The sequence below is a fragment of the Esox lucius genome, chromosome 7 (assembly GCF_011004845.1).
Source record: "Esox lucius isolate fEsoLuc1 chromosome 7, fEsoLuc1.pri, whole genome shotgun sequence".
NCBI lineage: Eukaryota > Metazoa > Chordata > Actinopteri > Esociformes > Esocidae > Esox > Esox lucius.
Genome location: NC_047575.1, coordinates 13996354 through 14017622, shown reverse-complemented (window position 1 = coordinate 14017622; position 21269 = coordinate 13996354). Strand labels below are relative to the sequence as shown.

The window sequence follows — 21269 nt, the reverse complement described above, 5'->3', positions numbered from 1 at the left end:
CCTCCAAATATCAGCAAAAGGGGATATGAAAAAGGTGAATAATTGGAAAGGACGTCCTCTCACTACTTAAGTGAGGAGGAGGGATCCACACAAGATCATTATGTGTGGGGTGAACCTATGGCGTTTAAAATGTGTGCATGTTTCACAGAACCATATCATCTCGTTATGATGAGACATTATTGGGTGCATTAAATATATGGATTATTTCAACAATCTCAACAACTAGTTTATTTCAGGGTACTCCACTGTGGCTTTGACCCCCACATCAGATAGAGAGAAATATTAACCCAGATTGTAAGCATCACTAACTTCATCAAGGGAGTTTTTAAGACTACGGGCCAAAGAAAGCCATGATGGTTCAATAAAAAGCAATTGACTTTGAGCTACAGACAACAATAAATGACCCTATCATGTCCCTGTCTGGTAAATATTTTAATGAATTAATATCCAGGCATACGTATTTGATCCAAGTCTCTCCTGGATTATTATTTAGATGCCTTGTGATTCTAAATAAACCAGGGCACAAACAAGGAAATGAACTGGAGTTAACGGTCACATGAAGATGCCACTACATCATCTGCAGGCTGCTGTCTCCCAATTGGTAAAGAGTTGAATATGCTACCCATTGGGATAACATGAATAACCTAACACAGGGATAAGAACTGGACGGCCAGTGAAACAAATTGGACATGCAAGCCTACGTTCCTAAACAACTAGTATGTACATACGGTCCTAATAAATGGTATTCATGTCTCTGAGTTGGTGTTCTGACGGGGTCCCCTTTCGTTCCAGGGCTGACGTGTTGAAGTGGAGGCCTTACCTGTGGTAAATCTGACCTCCCTGGACACCAGGCGAAGCGCCACAATTGAGAACTGAGGAAGCTCCAGCTTGTCTACCCCTGTCACCGCATTGTCCCCTCCGTGCCAGTAGAAGACAATGTCGTCCGTGGTATAGCCATCTGTCTCAGGTTACAGGGGTGCGTGAAGGGGGGGAGAGGAGAACGAACAGGTTCAGTACTGCTAGAATCCCTCCCCTTAGACACCAGGGACCAGAAAAGAGAACGACCGGCCCAAGGTCCTCCCCATGGTCTATGTTTATTGTTTGTCACCAGCTTAGCTAAAATGTACAATAGCATGCATGACAACATGGTTTACAGAAACTACTTTTGTCAGACAAACAGGATCAATGTATCACGTGTAATGTCATGATTATGTTTCTGATTCATGCAGACTCTTCAGACCTTTTTCCAAAGGCCTGTGGAATCACAGTGCGAGGTCTGGAGTAGATTTATATTGTGTGGTTCAGCCAATATTCTGCCTTACACATTCACTGTAGTAAAACCTAATTGCAATTCCATTTCCCGGATATACAATACATGCCCATACTGTATTACACATTTAATTACCCCCCTACTGCCCCCTGTCTTGGCCAGCTCTATGTCCAGGGTCATAAAGCAGCCAGCACGGTACAACCATTCATCTACTTTTAATCTTTTTCTAAAGGTAGAAATTCAGGAACTAGAATTTTGGCCAAGACTTAGGCATATTTTCATAAATGTTTGCTCCTTACAAATCTATGATATTGAATGGTTGTCCCCAAGGCATTCCGTTTCCCTCAACATGAAGCTGGAAATAGAAAACTTGTATTTCACAGAATGTCCATTGCTTACATACTGACACGTATAGAAAAAAACTGTTAATAAGAGTATAGTCTTGTAAAAGTAGCCCATCCATAATTACACTTCATCTATATGGAGACCAAAGGGTGGCCTGGCCATGGACAAATGATGTTACTTGGTTGTCACTATTGGGAACATCAATAGCTATGATGACAGTATTGGTCTGGAGAGGAATACTGTCCCGGTGACCTCTCTGTATGCATTGCAGTTTTCACATTTGCATACGCCATGGTGTAAGAAATCGTTTTTGTTCTGGTTTGTAAAATGAATCAAGTGTTTAGGTCAAAGAAAAAAAGACATCCTACACAATGCCTGTGTGGTACTTTTCCATTTAAAGGGAACTGATGTTACTACGACAGTGGAGGTCCATCTGTCCTCTCAAGTTGCATTCAGTGGTCAATAACAAGAATTTTCAATTTCACTTGCTTCTGTCAATGCAGTCTCTGCCTTTCGAGTTAACACATCTATAAGAAATGGCACTCCGAGTCAGAGATGCCAATAATGCTGGCCAGGACTACTACTTTAAATGATCCATAGTGATAACATCTGTTGACAGCATGCCTCTGAAAACTGCACCCAGAACCACCCCAGGCAAAGACACATCAGCCTGTAAATCACTAGAGAGTCAAAGACACATCTGCCCAGCCCTAAATCACCAAAGAGTCAAAGACACATCTGCCCAACTCTAAATCACCAGAGGGTCAAAGAAACATCTGCACAGCCCTAAATCACCAAAGAGTCAAAGACACATCTGCCCAGCCCTAAATCACCACAGAGTCAAAGACACATCTGCACAGCCTTAAATCACCACAGTCAAAGACACATCTGCACAGCCCTAAATCACCACAGAGTCAAAGACACATCTGCCCAGCCTTAAATCACCACAGAGTCAAAGACACATCTGCACAGCCCTAAATCACCACAGAGTCAAAGACACATCTGCACAGCCCTAAATCACCACAGAGTCAAAGACACATCTGCCCAGCTCTAAATCACCAGAGAGTCAAAGACACATCTCCCCAGCTCTAAATCACCAGAGAGTCAAAGACACATCAGCCCAGCCCTAAATCACCACAGAGTCAAAGACACATCTGCACAGCCCTAAATCACCACAGAGTCAAAGACACATCAGCCCAGCCCTAGATCACCAGAGTCAAAGACACATCAGGCCAGCCCTAAATCACCACAGAGTACAAAGTGAGAATCCATTCTCACCACATCCATCAGTATCTGGTTTGGATCTGCGCCACCCTGTTGCAGAAGAGAACTGCAATGTTTTGTATGGGAACTACAATGTATTGTACGTAAAGAGCAACTGGCTGTCACCTGTCTTCCGCTAAGACCCTACATGACTTTAAGGCAAGGAAATGTGCAGGACAGATCATAACAGACCCCTCCCACCCTGACCACACACTGACCCCTCCCATCCCTGTCAACTAATGACCCCACCCACCCTGGTCACCCCATTCACCCACTGACCCCTCCCACTTCAGTCACCCACTGACCACTCCCACCCCTGTCAACCACTGACCACCCCTGTCAACCACTGACCACTCATATCCCGGTCACCCACTGACCCCTCCCACTTCAGTCACCCACTGACCCCTCCCACCCCGGTCAACCACTGACCACTCATATCCCGGTCACCCACTGACCCCTCCCACTTCAGTCACCCACTGACCCCTCCCACCCCGGTCAACCACTGACCCCTCCTACCCTGGTCAACCACTGACCCCTCCCACTTCAGTCACCTACTGACCCCTCCGACTTCAGTCACCCACTGACGCCTCCCAACCCAGTCACCCACTGACCCCTCCCACCCCGGTCACTCACTGACCCCTCCCACCCCAGTCATCCACTGACCCCTACCACCCCGGTCACACCATTCACCCACTGACCCCTCCCAATTCAGTCACCCACTGACCCCTCCCACCCCTGTCAACTACTGACCACTCCTATCCCGGTCACCCACTGACCCCTCCCACTTCAGTCACCCACTGACCCCTCCCACCCTGGTCAACCACTGACCCCTCCCACCCCGGTCAACCACTGACCCCTCCTACCCTGGTCAACCACTGATTTCCAATTCCATTCCAATTCTGATTCATACCACCGGCCCAGCCCTAAACAAGCCTACCCCTAAACCACTACACAGTCAAAGATACATGAACCCTAAACCACCACAGAGTCAAAGATATATGAGCCCTAAACCACCAGAGTCAAAGATACGTCAGCTCTAAACCACCACAGAGTCAAAGATACACCAGCTCTAAACCACCACAGAGTAAAAGATACACCAGCTCTAAACCAGCACAGAGTCAAAGATACACCAGCTCTAAACCAGCACAGAGTCAAAGATACACCAGCTCTAAACCAGCACAGAGTCAAAGATACACCAGCTCTAAACCAGCACAGAGTCAAAGATACACCAGCTCTAAACCAGCACAGAGTCAAAGATACACCAGCTCTAAACCAGCATAGAGTCAAAGATACACCAGCTCTAAACCAGCACAGAGTCAAAGATACACCAGCTCTAAACCACCACAGAGTAAAAGATACACCAGCTCTAAACCACCACAGAGTCAAAGATACACCAGCTCTAAACCAACACAGAGTCAAAGATACACCAGCTCTAAACCAGCACAGAGTCAAAGATACACCAGCTCTAAACCACCACAGAGTAAAAGATACACCAGCTATAAACCAGCACAGAGTCAAAGATACACCAGCTCTAAACCAGCACAGAGTCAAAGATACACCAGCTCTAAACCAGCACAGAGTCAAAGATACACCAGCTCTAAACCAGCACAGAGTCAAAGATACACCAGCTCTAAACCAGCACAGAGTCAAAGATACACCAGCTCTAAACCAGCACAGAGTCAAAGATACACCAGCTCTAAACCAGCACAGAGTCAAAGATACACCAGCTCTAAACCACCACAGAGTCAAAGATACACCAGCTCTAAACCAGCACAGAGTCAAAGACACACCAGCTATAAACCACCAGAGTCAAAGATACATGAGTTCTTAACCACCACAGAGTCAAAGATACATGAGTTCTTAACCACCACAGAGTCAAAGATACATGAGTTCTTAACCACCACAGAGTCAAAGATACATGAGTTCTTAACCACCACAGAGTCAAAGATACATTAGTTCTTAACCACCACAGAGTCAAAGATACATGAGTTCTTAACCACCACAGAGTCAAAGATACATGAGTTATAAACCATTGCAGAGTCATTGACAGCTATACAGTTACAGCTATAATCATTGCATCTATTCAGATTGTTTTAATGGTCAATCGTGGATCCATCAACGTGAAGAAATGTTAAGGATACTGCAAATAGTTCAGTTACAAATATGTTTTGTGAATACTGACAGAAACAAGAAACATAGTAAACAACATTAACATAAAGTAGGCTCCTTTAGCATCTTTCTTCAAGACATATAGTACAGCTGGCTTTTTTGCTTTAAATGTATATATCAAAGTGAGCTGAATAATAGTAATGATAAAAGAAACACCAACTGCATGCAATCATGGGCGGTCCCTTGCTTTGTTTTAAAATGCTGTGATACCCAGTGAAAATGGCAGGATGACATTCCCGGTGAGATTCTTGAGTAGCTCAGGCAGGCAGTTGAGGGAAAGAGAGGGAGGGGGGTTACTTAGCCAGAGTGGGGGAAGGGGGAGAAGACATTTGTATTAAGTCCACCTACAGCTTTCAATTTCCAGGGTGCAGTTCTGTTCGTCGAGGGGGTACCTCCTCAAGTCCATCATGCAGGCTGCTGTAGTGGTTATTCTGGGAAAGAAACAGAGCAGAGACAGAAAGGCTGAGAGGAAACGACGGGGAGAGAAAAACGCTGTTACCTTGGTAACCTTTAAGAAATCGTATCTTAGCCTTGACTGCACGTTGTGAATCTTTAAATGAGTAATGTTAGGCAGTTGTCTTTTGTTGGAGAAAAAAAAGGAAATGAAATCACTGGCAGGCTAGGGTTGTATCCAACCTGACTGAGGTCTGTTTCTGGAGTGAGGGAAAGGAAGGGGAAAGAAACATTTAGATTTGTTTCTCATAAGCCAGCCCACTGTTTTAGATCTTCCATAATAGCGGTGGTAAGATCTTTATAAATGTTAAATGAATGAAATAGCACAAAGTGAAGTTGTTTTGAATGTGTTCTGACTGAGCCAAGTGGATTCTAAATAGATAGAGGTTAGAATACAAAATGGGTTTGTCTCAGAGGGCAGCATTTTGGTGCTCATATAGAGCTCATGACAGGCCTAATCTATGTTGTGACTGAAACCTCACAGACAACTGGATCAGTTCACTTCATGTCTACAGACCAAACCACAGAAACATCAAGATCATCAACATACATTTCTAAAACTTGAAACAAAAACATAGGTAAATCCTGAATTCTTAATGTCTAATTCATTTAGATCCAAAAGCCATAAATCAAATGCAGAAAGCCAATTTACCAAGCTTGGATAATTCCATTGAATATGTTACACTTGGGATACACTAACTCAGCTTAACATTTTAGCAAAATGTTAGCAACTGCATTGTATATGTTCTTTACCCTGACACAAAATTGAGATTGAATGCATATCAATGTGTTTCAGCTAGATTTGTTTGAGAGGTATATATTCATTATATTCAATTTCAATAAATCCAGAACCCCAGGAAAAGCACACTGCTTACAGATCACTTGTGTGGAAGTCTATTGCATTTAACTGAGATATTTACTAGTGCAGCACATTTTAGTAATTACCTTGTGCTGTTAAATCATACCAGCTTTCGCCTGCTTTCAGGTTTCTTGTGTAAATGAAACAGGGAGCTCACTGGTTTGCCTGAATGGAAAAAGTAATTGAGTTTCAACTCATCAGCCCTTTTTGCCAGATGCACCGCCACATTCAGAGGGAAAGGTTGACAGGTACACAGCTTGTGTGTGTTAGGAGGTGAGGAGAGTGATGGGAATTTTACCCTTTACAAGAGTCTACTTTGCATTTGGGATCCATCATTTAGGATGTCCCTGCTGTCTTCCAGACTACTGGACAACTCAACATGTAGCGTCAACTATCCAATACCTAAACTCCTAGTGAAATGTATGTTCAATGGAAAAACAATGGACAGTGTCCATGACAACAACCAGAAAGAAAACACATTTTGATAGAAAGTCGCCTTTTGTTTTTATATACTTTTTTGACTCTTTCCACATCATATACCTATATTTTGTACAATGTACAGTGTGTATTTTAATGGAAGACATTCATTTTCAGATTTCTACAGGAAATATATTATTTGTCAAATGCAATATATAACAAGTGTATTTTAAAATGTTTTTAACAGGGTGTAGGGGGCATAATGCCATGGAAGTCTTGAGACTCTCCCCCATGGCCAAAACGCCTCATCATCCCTCCCCTCCAGCTGTATCATAGACCAAGGCATGTCACTCTGCACTGTAAACTGTTTTTCACTGTACATGACTCCGTGAAAGGAAAGCTTCAAAATGTTGGGGAAAGAAACAAAGCCTGTGGCCCCTGGGGCTCTGGCTGCTGAGCTGCTCTGAAAGGGCCACAGGATGCTCCTCTCCCCCAAGCAGCCCCCCAGTCATCTGGGTGGATCCCCGTGGGTCCATCACTGCAGACTCACTGTCTGGGCTGGATCATTGATGAAACTGGGACACCGTGGTGACGAGGGATTAGAAGCCTTTTTGGCTGCTTTTTTTCTGGGGCACAGAACTCTGTATGGGAAGTGTGCCTTCCCTTCACACCCCCATCCAGAAAGAACGGGTAAACTGAAAAGTAACTGGTGCACTATGTTTTTTTTGGGTTTTCTGCGATATCATACTGACTACTACAGTGGAATTCATTGGCATTCACACTGTTGCATTTGTCATTTAGCTCAGGAGTAATACATTACTTTACAGGTTATAAGACATGGACATAATTATATGAACCATATTGTAAGGAATCCATAATAACAACCTCAACAAATGAAAAGTAGAACTAATGTTCCAATGGAATACTGCAAATGTGAAACAAATACACTTTACTTTGCCAAAGAAAAGCCTGAGGTTTGGGAAAGATCCAACACATCCCTGAGTAACAGCCTTCTTGTCTTTAAGCATGGTGGTAGCTGCATCATGGTACAGTATCCTCCAGAATGATTGGCCTCTTTGGTGAGTAAAAAATGTAATTGTTCTTTACTAGTGTTGATCTGCCAATCCTGTACTGCAGCCATCTCCAGTTCCTGTTTGTTTCGGGGCCTTTTTGCCTTATATTTTGACTTTTCATGTGAAACCCATGCTCAGTTATATTCAGATCAGGTGACTGACTTGTCCAGTCAAGAACATTCCCAATTTTGGCCCTGAAAAACCCCTTTGAAGCTTTGGCAGTTTTTTTTGTGGGGGGGCTGTTGCCCTGCTGTGTGATTGAGTGTAATCTAATGAGTTCAGAAGCCTTTCTTTGGTGCTGAGCACACAATGTGTTTCTATACACTTCAAAATGCATCCTACTGCTGCAGTAAACAGTCACATCATCAATGAAGACCAGGGAGTCAGTACCCGTTACAGACATACGTGCCCAAGCCATAACCTTACCTTCCCCACCAGTATGTGGTATATGTTTTTGTTAATGGGTAGTTCCTTATTTCTACAGTTTCCTCATACCATCATTTCGGTACAGGTTAATCTTTGTCTCAACTGTCCATAAGAATTGACACCAGTGACACCTGTGGCCCTATCCAAGGGTTATCCCGGACAGGGCCCAACAACCAGAGGGACACCAACCAACCGCAACCACCCTGAAAAAGGGCTGAGTATCGCCCACAGAGTTCAGCTCCATTGCATGAGGACAGTAATGGAGAACAACAGTAAGCCAGTGACTCTACCTGCGAGGACATCCCAGTGGAGATGACAGCCTGCCTGGCAAAGGCAGCAGGGGTGGATTGTATCCAAGGCTTTGCGTTCACCTTCACGACCCAGGGCCAGACTACACTTAATCATAGACCTTGCTGAAGAGATGAGTCTTTAGTAGACACTAAAAGGTTTGCACTGAGTCCGGGTCTCTAACCTTAATCGGCAGACCCTTCCACAGTAGTGGAGCTCTTTGAAGGAAAGCCCAGCCAGTGGCTATTTGTTTAGAAATTCTAGGTACAATTAGAAGGTCTGCATCTTGAGATTCTAGGTTATGTGTAGGTATGTATGGCAGGACTAATTCCGCGAGGTAAGTAGGAGCAAGTCCAGGTAATGCTTTATAATCAGTCTAAGCCTTAACAAGCAGCCAGTGTAGTGAGGCTAATAACAGAGTAATGTGTTATTCATTATAGTTAGATAGATTCTACCAACCGTGTTCAGCACTGATTTAGGTGTATTTATTGATTTATCAGGGTAACCAGAGAGAAGAGCATTGCAGCAATCTAATTTTGAAGTCACAAAAGCATGGATTCGATTTTCTGTATAATGTTTTGATAAAAAGTTTCAGATTTTTGCAATATTCTGAAGATGGAAAAAAGCCACTCTTGAAGTAGATTTTATATGTTAATCAAAGAAGAGATCAGGGTCGAGGGTAACATAGGTTTCTGACAGTCTTTTGGAATATGACCATACAACCATTGAGGTTCAATGTGAGATCTGCCAACAAATGTCTTTGTTTGTTTCTATGTTTTCTGAGTTAAAAAGCTAATCCACTTCCTTATGTCTGAAACACATGCTTCCAAAGCAGCTAATTTTGGGGCTTCTCTATGTTTCATCAAAATATATAACTGTGTGCCATCTGCATGACAGGGAAAATTGACCTTGTGGTTCTGGATGACATCACCCAGAAGCAGCATATATAGTGAAAACTACATAGTGGCCCCAAAACCAAGCCTTGAGGAACACCAAAACATTTTAAATTAATACCTAAACAAGGCAATAATGTGTTTATGTTGCCCAACATTGGTTTCCAATCTCTCCAAAAGAAGGGAGTTTTGAAAGCCACAGAAAGATCAAGAAGCAACAGGATGGATCCAGAACCTTTGTCAGAAGCCACCTTCACGAATGCAGTCTCAGTGCTATTATGGGGTCTGAAACTGGACTGGAGAATTTCAGAAATATTATTTGTTTATAGGAAGGCATTGAGTCATTGGAAAACTGATTTTCTATGACTTGAGAGGAATGGGAGGTTCAATATTGGCCTATATCTGTTTAATATATCTGGATCCAGGCTTTATTTCTACTACATTTAGTGAGTGTGAATAGGGAGCAATTTATTATGTTCAACATTGGCGGACCAAGCACAGGAAGTACCTACTTATGTAGACTTGGTGGGTATAGAACCCATTACTAATTTAATAAATGTGTCGAGTGATACAGGATCAAAAAAGTGTCCCCATTGATACCGGGTCAGGGTAGTTCTGTGCATTCTCAGGAAAACTGAGTATTTGAGGACTATACCTATTTAAGGAGTCTGTTATTTGTTTTCTAATAGTGATGATCTTTTCATCAAATAAGTAAATGTTTTCATCACTGCTGAAGTGAAGACCCACTTCATTTATTGAGCATTGATTTTATGTTAACCTTGCACCTGTATCAAAAATAAATTGATTATTTTTGTTTGCCTCAATCAGGTTGGAGAAATAGGCTAATCGAGCAGATGAGAGTGCTTTTTGGTATTGCACTGTACTGTCTATGAAGGCTAGTCAAAAAACTTACAAACATGGTTGAGTGCCACTTTCGCCCTAACTTTCTGGAGGCTTGGGAGCAAGTTTCTTGTTCTTCCTCTGTATTTATTTTGTCTTTAGTGCAACCATATCTAAGGTATTATACAGTGTTAAGTTTAGATCCTTGATAAGATTGTTCACATATTTTTTTACCCTGTCATCGATGAGCGAGCCTGGAAGAGTATCAAAAAATCTTTTGGCAGTCAGAGAATTTATATTACGGCTTTTAAAAGTAATTGTTTGTGGTGCAAGTGGGTTACTTATAATGGAAAACGTAATAAGACAGCGGCCTGATATTCCAGGATTATGAGGAAAAATAATTAGATCCATAATATCTGTTCCTTGGAACAAGACTAAGTCAAAGTTATGATTCTGGCAAGTTATGCTGGTGTACTTTTCTGTGTATGGTAGACTTTGAGACATCTATGCCTACCTCCTGAATAGTGATCCTGAATATTGAGAACAGGTTTGTTCTTCACCATTCTTTGACTGACCACTGTAGATGTCTTACGTGTTCTACCAACAAATTTGCCATTGCTAAGGTTACCAGTGCTTTTTATTTTAAATGTTCAATGTATCGATCTTATTTTGGCATGCATACTGTTTTCGCAATGGTTCTGATTGATTTATGATCATGCTTTAGGTTCACCAGCTTGATTTGCATTAACTTCCTTGGTCTTCATGAAGTCAGACACGAGCAACAGACTCCAAATTCAAATGCAAAGCCTAGAATCAAGACTAGACATTGACACCTGTCTTGTGGTTCTCTAACGATTTAAACAAACCACCTGCCTGACACAAAACAGATGTAAAGCTGTTATATCCAGTACCATAAAATGGAGGGACTATGTACCAAACAAGGTGTCATTTCTAAATGGTTCATTCAATATGGTTCAATAAAACTCAAATTAAAGCTGACAGTCTGCACTTAAACACCAAATTATATCATTTACAATCCAAAGTGCAGGAATACAGAACCAAGAAAAACAAAGGAATGTGTCACAGACTTTGGGAGTCCACTGTAAGTCAGAGAGGCATATTTTCTACAATCCTGAATGTATATGCTGCAGGCATTCAGTACTGTGCACAGGCAGGACTCTGTCCTCATTTCACCTCTCCACCTTTTCACCAACTTCCTCTGGGTAGCAAGAGATGCTGCTACAACTTCAACCCTTCCCTCCCACAACAGATTCCACCAAGAGACATATTAAGTAAGAATTTACCAGCCCATTAGTTTCCATGCGCACTTCGAAACATCATTAAACTATTTCATTAATAACAGTCTGTCTGACCGATCCTGAAACATCTAACCTGACATTCACCAATATGTCCCTGTGGTTGGTGGAGTGGTCATGGTATGACCCAGTGGTTTGTGGAGTGGTCATGGTATGACCCTGTGGTTGGTGGAGTAGTCATGGTATGTCCCTGTGGTTGGTGGAGTGGTCATGGTATGACCCTGTGGTTGGTGGAGTGGTCATGGTATGTCCCTGTGGTTGGTGGAGTGGTCATGGTATGTCCCTGTGGTTGGTGGAGTGGTCATGGTATGACCCTGTGGTTGGTGGAGTGGTCATGGTATGTCCCTGTGGTTGGTGGAGTGGTCATGGTATGACCCTGTGGTTGGTGGAGTGGTCATGGTATGACCCTGTGGTTGGTGGAGTGGTCATGGTATGACCCTGTGGTTGGTGGAGTGGTCATGGTATGACCCTGTGGTTGGTGGAGTGGTCATGGTATGTCCCTGTGGTTGGTGGAGTGGTCATGGTATGACCCTGTGGTTGGTGTAGTGGTCATGGTATGTCCCTGTGGTTGGTGGAGTGGTCATGGTATGACCCTGTGGTTGGTGGAGTGGTCATGGTATGACCCTGTGGTTGGTGGAGTGGTCATGGTATGACCCTGTGGTTGGTGGAGTGGTCATGGTATGACCCTGTGGTTGGTGTAGTGGTCATGGTATGTCCCTGTGGTTGGTGGAGTGGTCATGGTATGACCCTGTGGTTGGTGGAGTGGTCATGGTATGTCCCTGTGGTTGGTGGAGTGGTTATGGTATGAAGGGAACATTTCATATGGACGATCTCAGAGTGATTTAGTGTTAACAAAGTGTATGCTGACTGGCTAAAAAAAACAAAAAAGAATGGGGAAGATTGTCATTCTCCTACAGACCCTGATAATACTATCATGATATCTCATATCAATGAGCAATTGCATTAGCAAAGCCCCCCCAACACACCCCCCGGTCTTGAAATTAAAATAATTTCCAGAGGCTTACCTAAGCTATATTGAATCTTCAAGAAAATAAGGAAAGCTTATGACAAGAACAAAATGCCACATCATTGATTGTGGAGTGGAGTGAAGTGATGGAGCAGAGGTACATAGTGATGTAGTTGTCACAGCAGCAGATGTGCATTTAGCTGGAAGCTTCCTATAATTAACATCTGCAGCTGAATTTGTTTTTAGCTTTGAAACATTTCAAAAGGGGACTGCCCTGTGGAAACAAAACCACAAACATCAATAGCCAAAGCGTTATATAACTCAAGGGTCACTGACTTTCTTTTTTATTGTCTGATGCCTCCATTACCAAATAGAGTTAATTGAAACAAGCCAATTTAATAGCATACATTTTTATCATATGCATAGGACAGTTATTAGGCTAGTTTTCAAGGTAGGCAAGAACTACTTACAACTGAATACGGGCATCAGCAGTTCCGTTAAAATAATTTTAGTTAGTTTTGCTTTTGTCATTAATTATCTGGGCTTGTTTTTTTCTTGGAAGGGAGGAATGGCATGCCTGTTTTTATGCTCACATTATATTCACATTTCAGCACTGGCTCGTGTGCCTGATTATCTAAATATTAACAACATTAACCATTTATGTTAAATATATGTGGATTTACTGAAATCAGAACAATGAATAGCTATGTTTTTGCTATTCTATTGCCATTTACTTGGATGTATACATAATGATATTGCTGATAATGCCTGAAAGAAATATTGTCTGGTCTAGAAAATGGATGCTGTTGACTTAGCGTTGCAATCGCATATCAAAAGTAAACTATACTTCTGAGGTCAGTCACAAACTGTTTTAGTAATAAATTGTGATTTAATCTTAAATTTTGTTATTTCAGAGTATGACTACGAGCTCCCCCTTCTCCATTTTGTAAACCACTGCCTTCAGGGCAGATATGCTTCCAAGACGAATTTGAGTGTTTTTTCACCTTTAATAAATTCTTGTAATTAACAATATTTAAGTGAAAAACAAATGGATATTTTATCAGATTTGTTTTAACTGCCAATGCCTTGATTGCATAAGAGTGCACTCCCTTTATAATGAGAATTTGTGTTCATATTTAACCAGTCACATTCCAAATCATGTACAATAGTAATGTGCCATCACCTGACATAATTCTGACATAATGGATTCTTGTAACCCATACATAAAATCTGCAGTTCCTGTAGGATATCTTTGAAGGCTTCTTGGTTGCAAATTGCATACTGTAGAAAGCCATGGTTTACAAGGAGCTAACAAAATATCTAAGGGATCTTATTGTTAAAAGTTACAAATCAGCTGATATAAAATAATTTAAATGGCATTAGATATATTATCAAACACTGTTAAGACGTTATTAACAAGTGGAGGCAATACGACACCGCCAGGCCATTGCAAAGATCAGGACATCCCTCCAAAATTGATGACAAGGGAAGGAAAAAGCTCATCAAGGAGGATATCAAGAGGCCCACGGCAAGCTTAAAGGAGCTGCAGACATTTCTGTTTGGAACTGGGCACTCCGTGCCGAGGTCTGAGCAGAGCGGTAGAGTGGCAACGCAGAAGCCATTCCTCACAAAACATGAAAAGGTACCAGACAAGCCAAGTTCAGCTGGCCTGCGATTAAAAGGGATGAATGTTGTTACCCTAACTTGATTCAAACTGGGGTCTCCCATGTGAGAGGCTGGGTCTTTAACCACTACGCCACAAAGCTATACATATGCCGCGTGTCAGTGTAGTGTCTCAACATTAGATCATTTTGTCTCCACATTAGATCATTTTGTCTCCACATTAGAGCAGTTGCTAGCGAGACTGAAGGTGAACTTCGCACTTCCAAAGCTGTTTCATGGCACAACAGCGCTCGTTTTTCTTTCATTCGTGAATGACATTGATACATTAACTATCATTATAGGTGACGATAACGGACGTTTTCGTCAAGTGAAAAGATGAGAGAATCGTGGAAACCCCTCCTCTTTCACTGCCCAAGGGGTTGTGATCTAGCCTATTTCATCCCAAAAAGCATGCACAAATGCGTACTATGAAAATCCACCAGAAATAGTCGGAATATAACTGTACAAGCTTCTGAAGGTTGTGGCCAGTTTTTGTCTATCCTGAACAAATCCTAATGCATAATTTGCTTTGACTGCAGAGAGGCTCGAACAAGCCCATTAGTTGATGCGTGAGAGTACTCTATTTAACAGTGGGTAGTCAGTCAGTCACTCAGTAAGAGTAATTTGCTCTTCTTGGCCGGCTCCGCTTATGGGGTCCGGCAAAAAATAACAACATCCAAGACTACACATTTCTGAAATAATCTGGCCTTAATTCAAAAATACACATTTGCTCCAAAACCACAAAGTGGTACAAAGTACCCATATAGTGGCGGCAGCATCATACTATGGAGCTGCTTCACTTCATCAGGGATGGGGACTCCGGATAGATGGGATAATAAATAATCAAGACATTTTGGTGCAAACTCCATTGACCTCTGCCAGAAAGGTGAAACACCTTTCAACTTGACAATGGATTGCAAGAAGGAAGATTAATGTCCTGGAATGGCCAAGTCAGAACTGGATCTCAACCATCTAGAAAATGTGTAGATCTTTTTGTTTTTCATTTAAATACTGCTAGTTACATGACCTTATAGACAGAGAAAAATATCTGAATTTCTTTTTTAGGATTTCTTCCTTTACAAGAAAAAAAGCTGGATTTTGAATAAGAATATGTAGCCTATTGAAATCCATCTTTCTGACAATTAACATGTAGGTTTCAAACCATATGCATTCTAATACTATTTAAATACAGACCTTGTTCCTCCCATGCCTCACAGTTCCTACATTCTTTTCCAGACCTGTCTGACAGGCCAGGCTTTAACCAGCTTAGTTACAGCAGAATTACAATGAAAGTTAGCTTTACCTGAGCCCATATAACACGGTGCCATCAGGATGCAGTCGAATCATGCGGTTCTTTACTGTCACGCCATGAAGGAAGGACTTCTTGTCGTTGAGGAAGTAGGTGTCTGGAAGCCACAGCTGGTCTGCCACACGATTATCCAGAGTCAGGTTGAGGGGCAGCTCAGCGTATGCCAACCGCTTGTCTCGCCAACTTTGTTGGAAATACATTGTGATGGTGTAATCCTGGGGAAAAAGGGGGACACATGGTTTTTAAACTGAGAAGAACAAGCACCTATGCTTTAACTAAAGCTTTGACTATGTAAATGTACCTCTACTGTACTTGCCCTATCGCACATCCTTACTTAAATAATTTGTTCTTCTAAAATAAATGAAATTAAAGAAAGTAATACGTCACTACCATTATTGCATTTTCCAGACTGCAAAAACCAAGTTTACAATTTGAATTAAGAAAATAACGATTAACAACACACATAAATATGCACACTGCTGAAGTAGTAAATGGTTGCATGGTGTTTGCAAGTTGGTTACAATTTTGGCAAGTTGGTAAGTAAATTGTTCTAATTGTATTTTAAATAAGTTATGGACATGATTCAGTACTGGGCTCTTTAATGGCTAATCTATAACTGTCTTGTTGTGACATGGGCTAAAATATATATATTTCTTTAGTTTTTGGATTACAAAGGCATTTTTTTTGCTGTTACCCTAGTCGAAGTCATGTTCAAAAGTTGAAGAAGAAACGTTGTTTTTAATTTAAACAAAAATATAATAAAATTGAGAATTACTGTAAATGTTACGCTGCATCTGAACAACCGAAGGTGCAAAAAAGTCTGAGGCCCTAAATGTATAATTATCATCATCATCATCATCATCATCATCATTATCATCATCAGTACATGTGTGCAGTATACTAAAAAGCATCATGAGATCTTCTGGGACACGAAACGTAATGAAAAAGATACACAGGGAAGCGATTTAAAGGCCAAGTTAAGTTTAATACGTCCTCGGATGACAGTCCGGTACTTCAGGATTTCGGATAATAAATACTGCCAATTATTCTGGGAACATCGTGTGTTGAAATCTTAATATAACTGTATATCCCATTTTATAAGTGGACTAAGAGCTAATGTGAGGGTTTTTTCAGCTGAACATAAAATGATCTACATTCTACATTGTGTAAAAAGTTTATTTAATATTTTCCATAAAAGAATATACACAAATATATATTTGTGGCATTGTGAAAACAAAAACATTGTTTTGCAAGGCTTTGTCTGATTGCAAAAAAAACTCTGTGAAACAATGTTTTGTACAACTATGTTTTTTGTTTCATCGTTCATGGCTATGTTGGCATGCTGAACAGAAAAAACAACATTATTTTGCTGCAAGACATACAGTAGTAGACATAATTGAGATTATCAACATAAGGTCCAACTAGCTGCGTCTCCAAATACACTGGAAATGAAAATAGGTCTAAGCAATAACTTCAAAAGTAAAGAAAAAATTAAGAAAACAGCTTCATTCATGAGTAACCTCTAAGAAAATAAAAATGAATCTGTTTTTGCTTGAAACTGAAACAGAAGACTCCATATGGCAGGAAGAACAAACCCAAAACAAAATAACAAAGCTCATCTGGTTTGTGGGGGGACGGCACTGAACTTTGAGTGTGACTTTGCCATACTGAATACAATTAAATGAAATACATGCGAGAGCAGAGAGACAGAATGATGTCATTTCTGAGACACCAGCAATATTGTCTTGTTTAAAGACTCACATGACTGAGCCTGACTTCTCACCACTCTACTGAACGCAAGTTAAATACGTATTGTATTCAAGTAAACCAGATGCACAACATGTCTATCTGTTGTATGTTAGCAAAAGCAAATATGATTAAAAGAAATATGATTGCATTGCCAATACCTAAAATAGTAAAATGACCCATACAGTGTTTTGTGAAATATAAATATATAAAAATGGAAACACTGAGTTATATGAAACATATACAGTAGATATAAAAAGTCTACACACCCCTGTTAAAAAGACAGGTTCTTGGGATGTAAAAGAATGAGAAAAAGATAAATTATGTCAGAACATTTTCCACCTTTAATATGACCTATAACATGGACAATTCAATTGAAAAACAAACTGACATTTTTGAGAAAAAACAAAAAAACAATCATAATAACCTGGTTGCATAAGTGTGCACACCCTTAAACTAATACTTTGTTGAAGCTCCTTTAGATTTTATTACAGCACTCTTTTTGGGTAGGAGTCTTATTATGAACACCAGGCAATTTTGGCACTAAACCTTTAGGCGTCCGTTTGAAAGCTGAAGATGAAGAGGACGTTCACCTTTCAGCACGACAATGACCTAAAGGACACCTCCAAATCCACAAAAGCATGGCTTCACCAGAAGAAGATTAACGTTTTGGAATGGCCCAGCCAGAGCCCAGACCTGAATCCAATTAAACATCTGTGGGGTGATCTGAAGAGAGCTGTGCACAGGAGATGTCCTCACAATCTGGCAGATTTGGAGTGCTTTTGCAAAGAAGAGTGGGCAAATATTACCACGTCAAGATGTGCCATGCTAATACCCAAAAAGACTGAGTGCTGTGATAAAATCAAAAGGTGCTTCAACAAAGTATTAGTTTAAGTGTGTGCACACATATGCAACCAGGTTATTGTGAGTTTTCCATTATTTATTTTCTTCCCTCAAAGATTTCAGTTTGTTTTTCAATTGAATTGTTCACATTATAGGTCACATTAAAAGTGGAAAAAGTTCTGACATGATTTATCTTTGTCTCATTCTTTTCATCACAAAACCTGGCATTTTAACAGGGGTGTGTAGACTTCTTATATCCACTGTGCAGTATATGCTACTTCAATAGAAGGGGTTTTGAAACTCACCATGTTCACTTCTGAGATGGAGTCAATGCTAGCGATGTTAATGCTCATTCCTACAATGACTGGATTACCTGAGGGAACACAAGAGTCACAAACCAAATTAAAACAGGTTATTCAAACTTTTTTGACACAGTATAAAAATAATTATAGAAAAATATACGTTATAATGTACATAAAGATCTAAAATACTAGGTGCTATGAAAAAGGACTAAAACCATTTTCTTAATATCCTTTTTATTTCATTGAATTAATTTCATTGTAACTGTACATAACTAATTTATTCTACTGTATATACCACTATATATGTATATATACTATAACTATTTTATTCTATCTTGTGCACCACTACATAATTATTTTTTTCTATTTATTTATGTACCACTATACAACTAAACTACTCAAATTCTACTGTATCAATTTACTGTATAACTCTTTTATTCTTATCAGTCAATATACAACTATAATACTCTACTGTATACACTACTTTATTATTATTTTACCCTACTTTACCACCATGTACAGGACTGTGCAAACATCTTAGGCCACTTGACAATTTTTCAAAGCTATTTCTGAGCAGAAAGTGTTTATTTGCTCATAAAAACACAATATAACAGAATAAATACAAATATACATGAATTCAATAAAAGTAACAAGAATGTCTTTTGACATTTGAAAATGTTACGCAAGTTTAAGAAAGAAATGCTATGGAAGACAAAAAAGCTGTTTGCATCTGATGAACAGTACTTAAAGGTCATTTCCTTGAGGGGTAGAAGAAAATCCGGTGAAGTGCTTGCTCAAGAGTTTTGATCTTGTAGCTAAGAAACCATTCTGGCAATCTCCTCTGCTTGCTGCTTCGCACAATAATAGTTTCATAGCAGCAACACATTCCACAAGGCCTTTCTTATAAAACTAAAGTTTGAAGTGTGTAATTTGGTGCCAGATGATTCTGCCAGATGAGCAAGCACTTCACTGGATTTCCTTTTGTCACCAAGTAATGTTCATCGGATGCAGAAAGATTTTTTAGTCCTTGTCTTTATTTTTTATTTATTGCTTTATGAAACGTCTTTGATCTGGACAACACTATAGTTTTGTTACTTCTTATTGAATTCATGTTTATAAGTTGAAAATAAACTGACCATTAAAATATATCTATACAAAATGTTCTAAGGTTATAATACTGGCACACTACTGTCATTATTTTATTCTATGTAAGTAACATTAAAAAACAGTACAAATAAAAATGTACATGGGATCACTGTTAACAAGCCTTGTGTGAGCAGGATAACATCACTGTGGGAACAATAATAATAATACTTTATACTTAGATAGCACTTTCCTGAGACCCAAAGTCACTTTACAAATTTAAGGAGATACAGAAAGACAGACAGAACAAAGACATGGAAGACGTGATATTACAGTAGTGAATCCTTTGAAAAGTGACCAAGGAGGGGGCAGAAGCAAGGCTTCTGGAACAGATGGGGCTTGAGACGATGCTGAAAGGTGGTGATTGACTCAGAGCCTCAGATGGTTTGTGGCAGTGAGTTCCAGAACCTAGGAGCAGCCCTAGAGAGCCCTGTCTCTTCTGCAACCTGGATCTGGGGACAGTGAGGTGGCCTCCTGTACCAGAGTGCAGTGAGCAAGTGGGTTGGTATGAAATACGATAGGGACAGATAGGGAGGGGAAACATGATGAAGGACTTTGTATGCAATCAGAAGGATCCTGTAAGTAACGCGTTGACAGACAGGGAGCTAGTGGAGCTCACAGAGGACATGGGTAATGTGCTGCCAGGACTTGGTGTGAATGACAAGATGGGTTGCAGGGCTTTGGACCATTGGAAGCTAATGCAGGGATGATGAGCTGATGCTGTACAGTACGGAATTGCAGTAGTCTAGACAAGAGGAGATGAATGCTTGTATTAGGGTTTCAGCAGCGGGATAGGAGAGGGAAGACCTTAGTTTGTCAATGCAGGGGAAATGGATGAATGAAGAATTGACAGTCTGTTGTATGTGTTGGTCAAAGCATAGGGTTGAGTCCAGGGTGACGGGGACCGTTTTGGTGAGGGTGGATTTGGTGCCCATGAGTAGGAGTTCTGATTTTTGTTGAACACCTTGCGTAACTGCAGCTGAATCAGAGGTGTGGTCTCTGAGGGAGATGTAGTGGGTACAATTAGTGAGGTATGAGTTCAACCAGGAGTGCGCAGTGTGTTCATCTTTAAAATGGGGTTGACTGAAACAGTTTTGTTGATAGAGGGAACAGCACTGTGGGTGAATGAGAGATGAACAACTCATGCAATGTATGGACTAAAAGTAGACAGGCAGGCTTTAATAAGAACTGGGGGGAAGGTATCAAGGGAACAGGTTGTAGTGTCGGATGACATTATGAGGTCAGAGATGTAAGTGGAGCCAATGGGGCTGAATGTGGAGAGGTGGGATTCAGGGGGAGGTAGGCGGGAACAGAGACAGGAAGTTGACAAGGGGAGGGACAGTAGAGGGAGGATGATCCAGCAGTGATTTATGAATTGATGTGATCTCGTCTTTGAACTGTAGAAGGGAGCTAGTCAATTGGCTGGAGGGCGTGGAGAAGGAATCAGCACAGGGCTGGAGTAGTTTGCTGACCCTGGAGAAGGGAGTCTGTTTGGTGTTAATAATGATGTTGGAGAAGAATGAGGACCTGGCAGCACTGAGGGCATCTCTAAAAGTAGAGAGGTGGAGTTTGTAGGCTTCAGTACGGATGGTTGATTTATTAATCAGGCATTCTAAGCAGCGGTCAGCTTGCTTCAGGGTACTGAGCTCAGGTGTGAACAAGGGGTAGGTGTCAATTTAGAGAAC

General features: G+C 40.9%; 1 protein-coding gene across 1 annotated transcript in view; it reads right to left on the bottom strand.

The window, feature by feature from the left end:
• Positions 1-21269, bottom strand: part of gabrb4 (gamma-aminobutyric acid type A receptor subunit beta4) — a 51731-nt gene that overhangs the window by 4052 nt on the left and 26410 nt on the right. The window contains exons 3-6 of the mRNA XM_010894615.3: positions 18445-18512; positions 15545-15765; positions 5396-5478; positions 821-958 (exon numbers count right to left, since the gene is read on the bottom strand). Of these exons, the coding sequence (XP_010892917.2) occupies positions 821-958; positions 5396-5478; positions 15545-15765; positions 18445-18512 (510 nt within the window). The remainder of the gene's footprint in view (positions 1-820; positions 959-5395; positions 5479-15544; positions 15766-18444; positions 18513-21269) is intronic.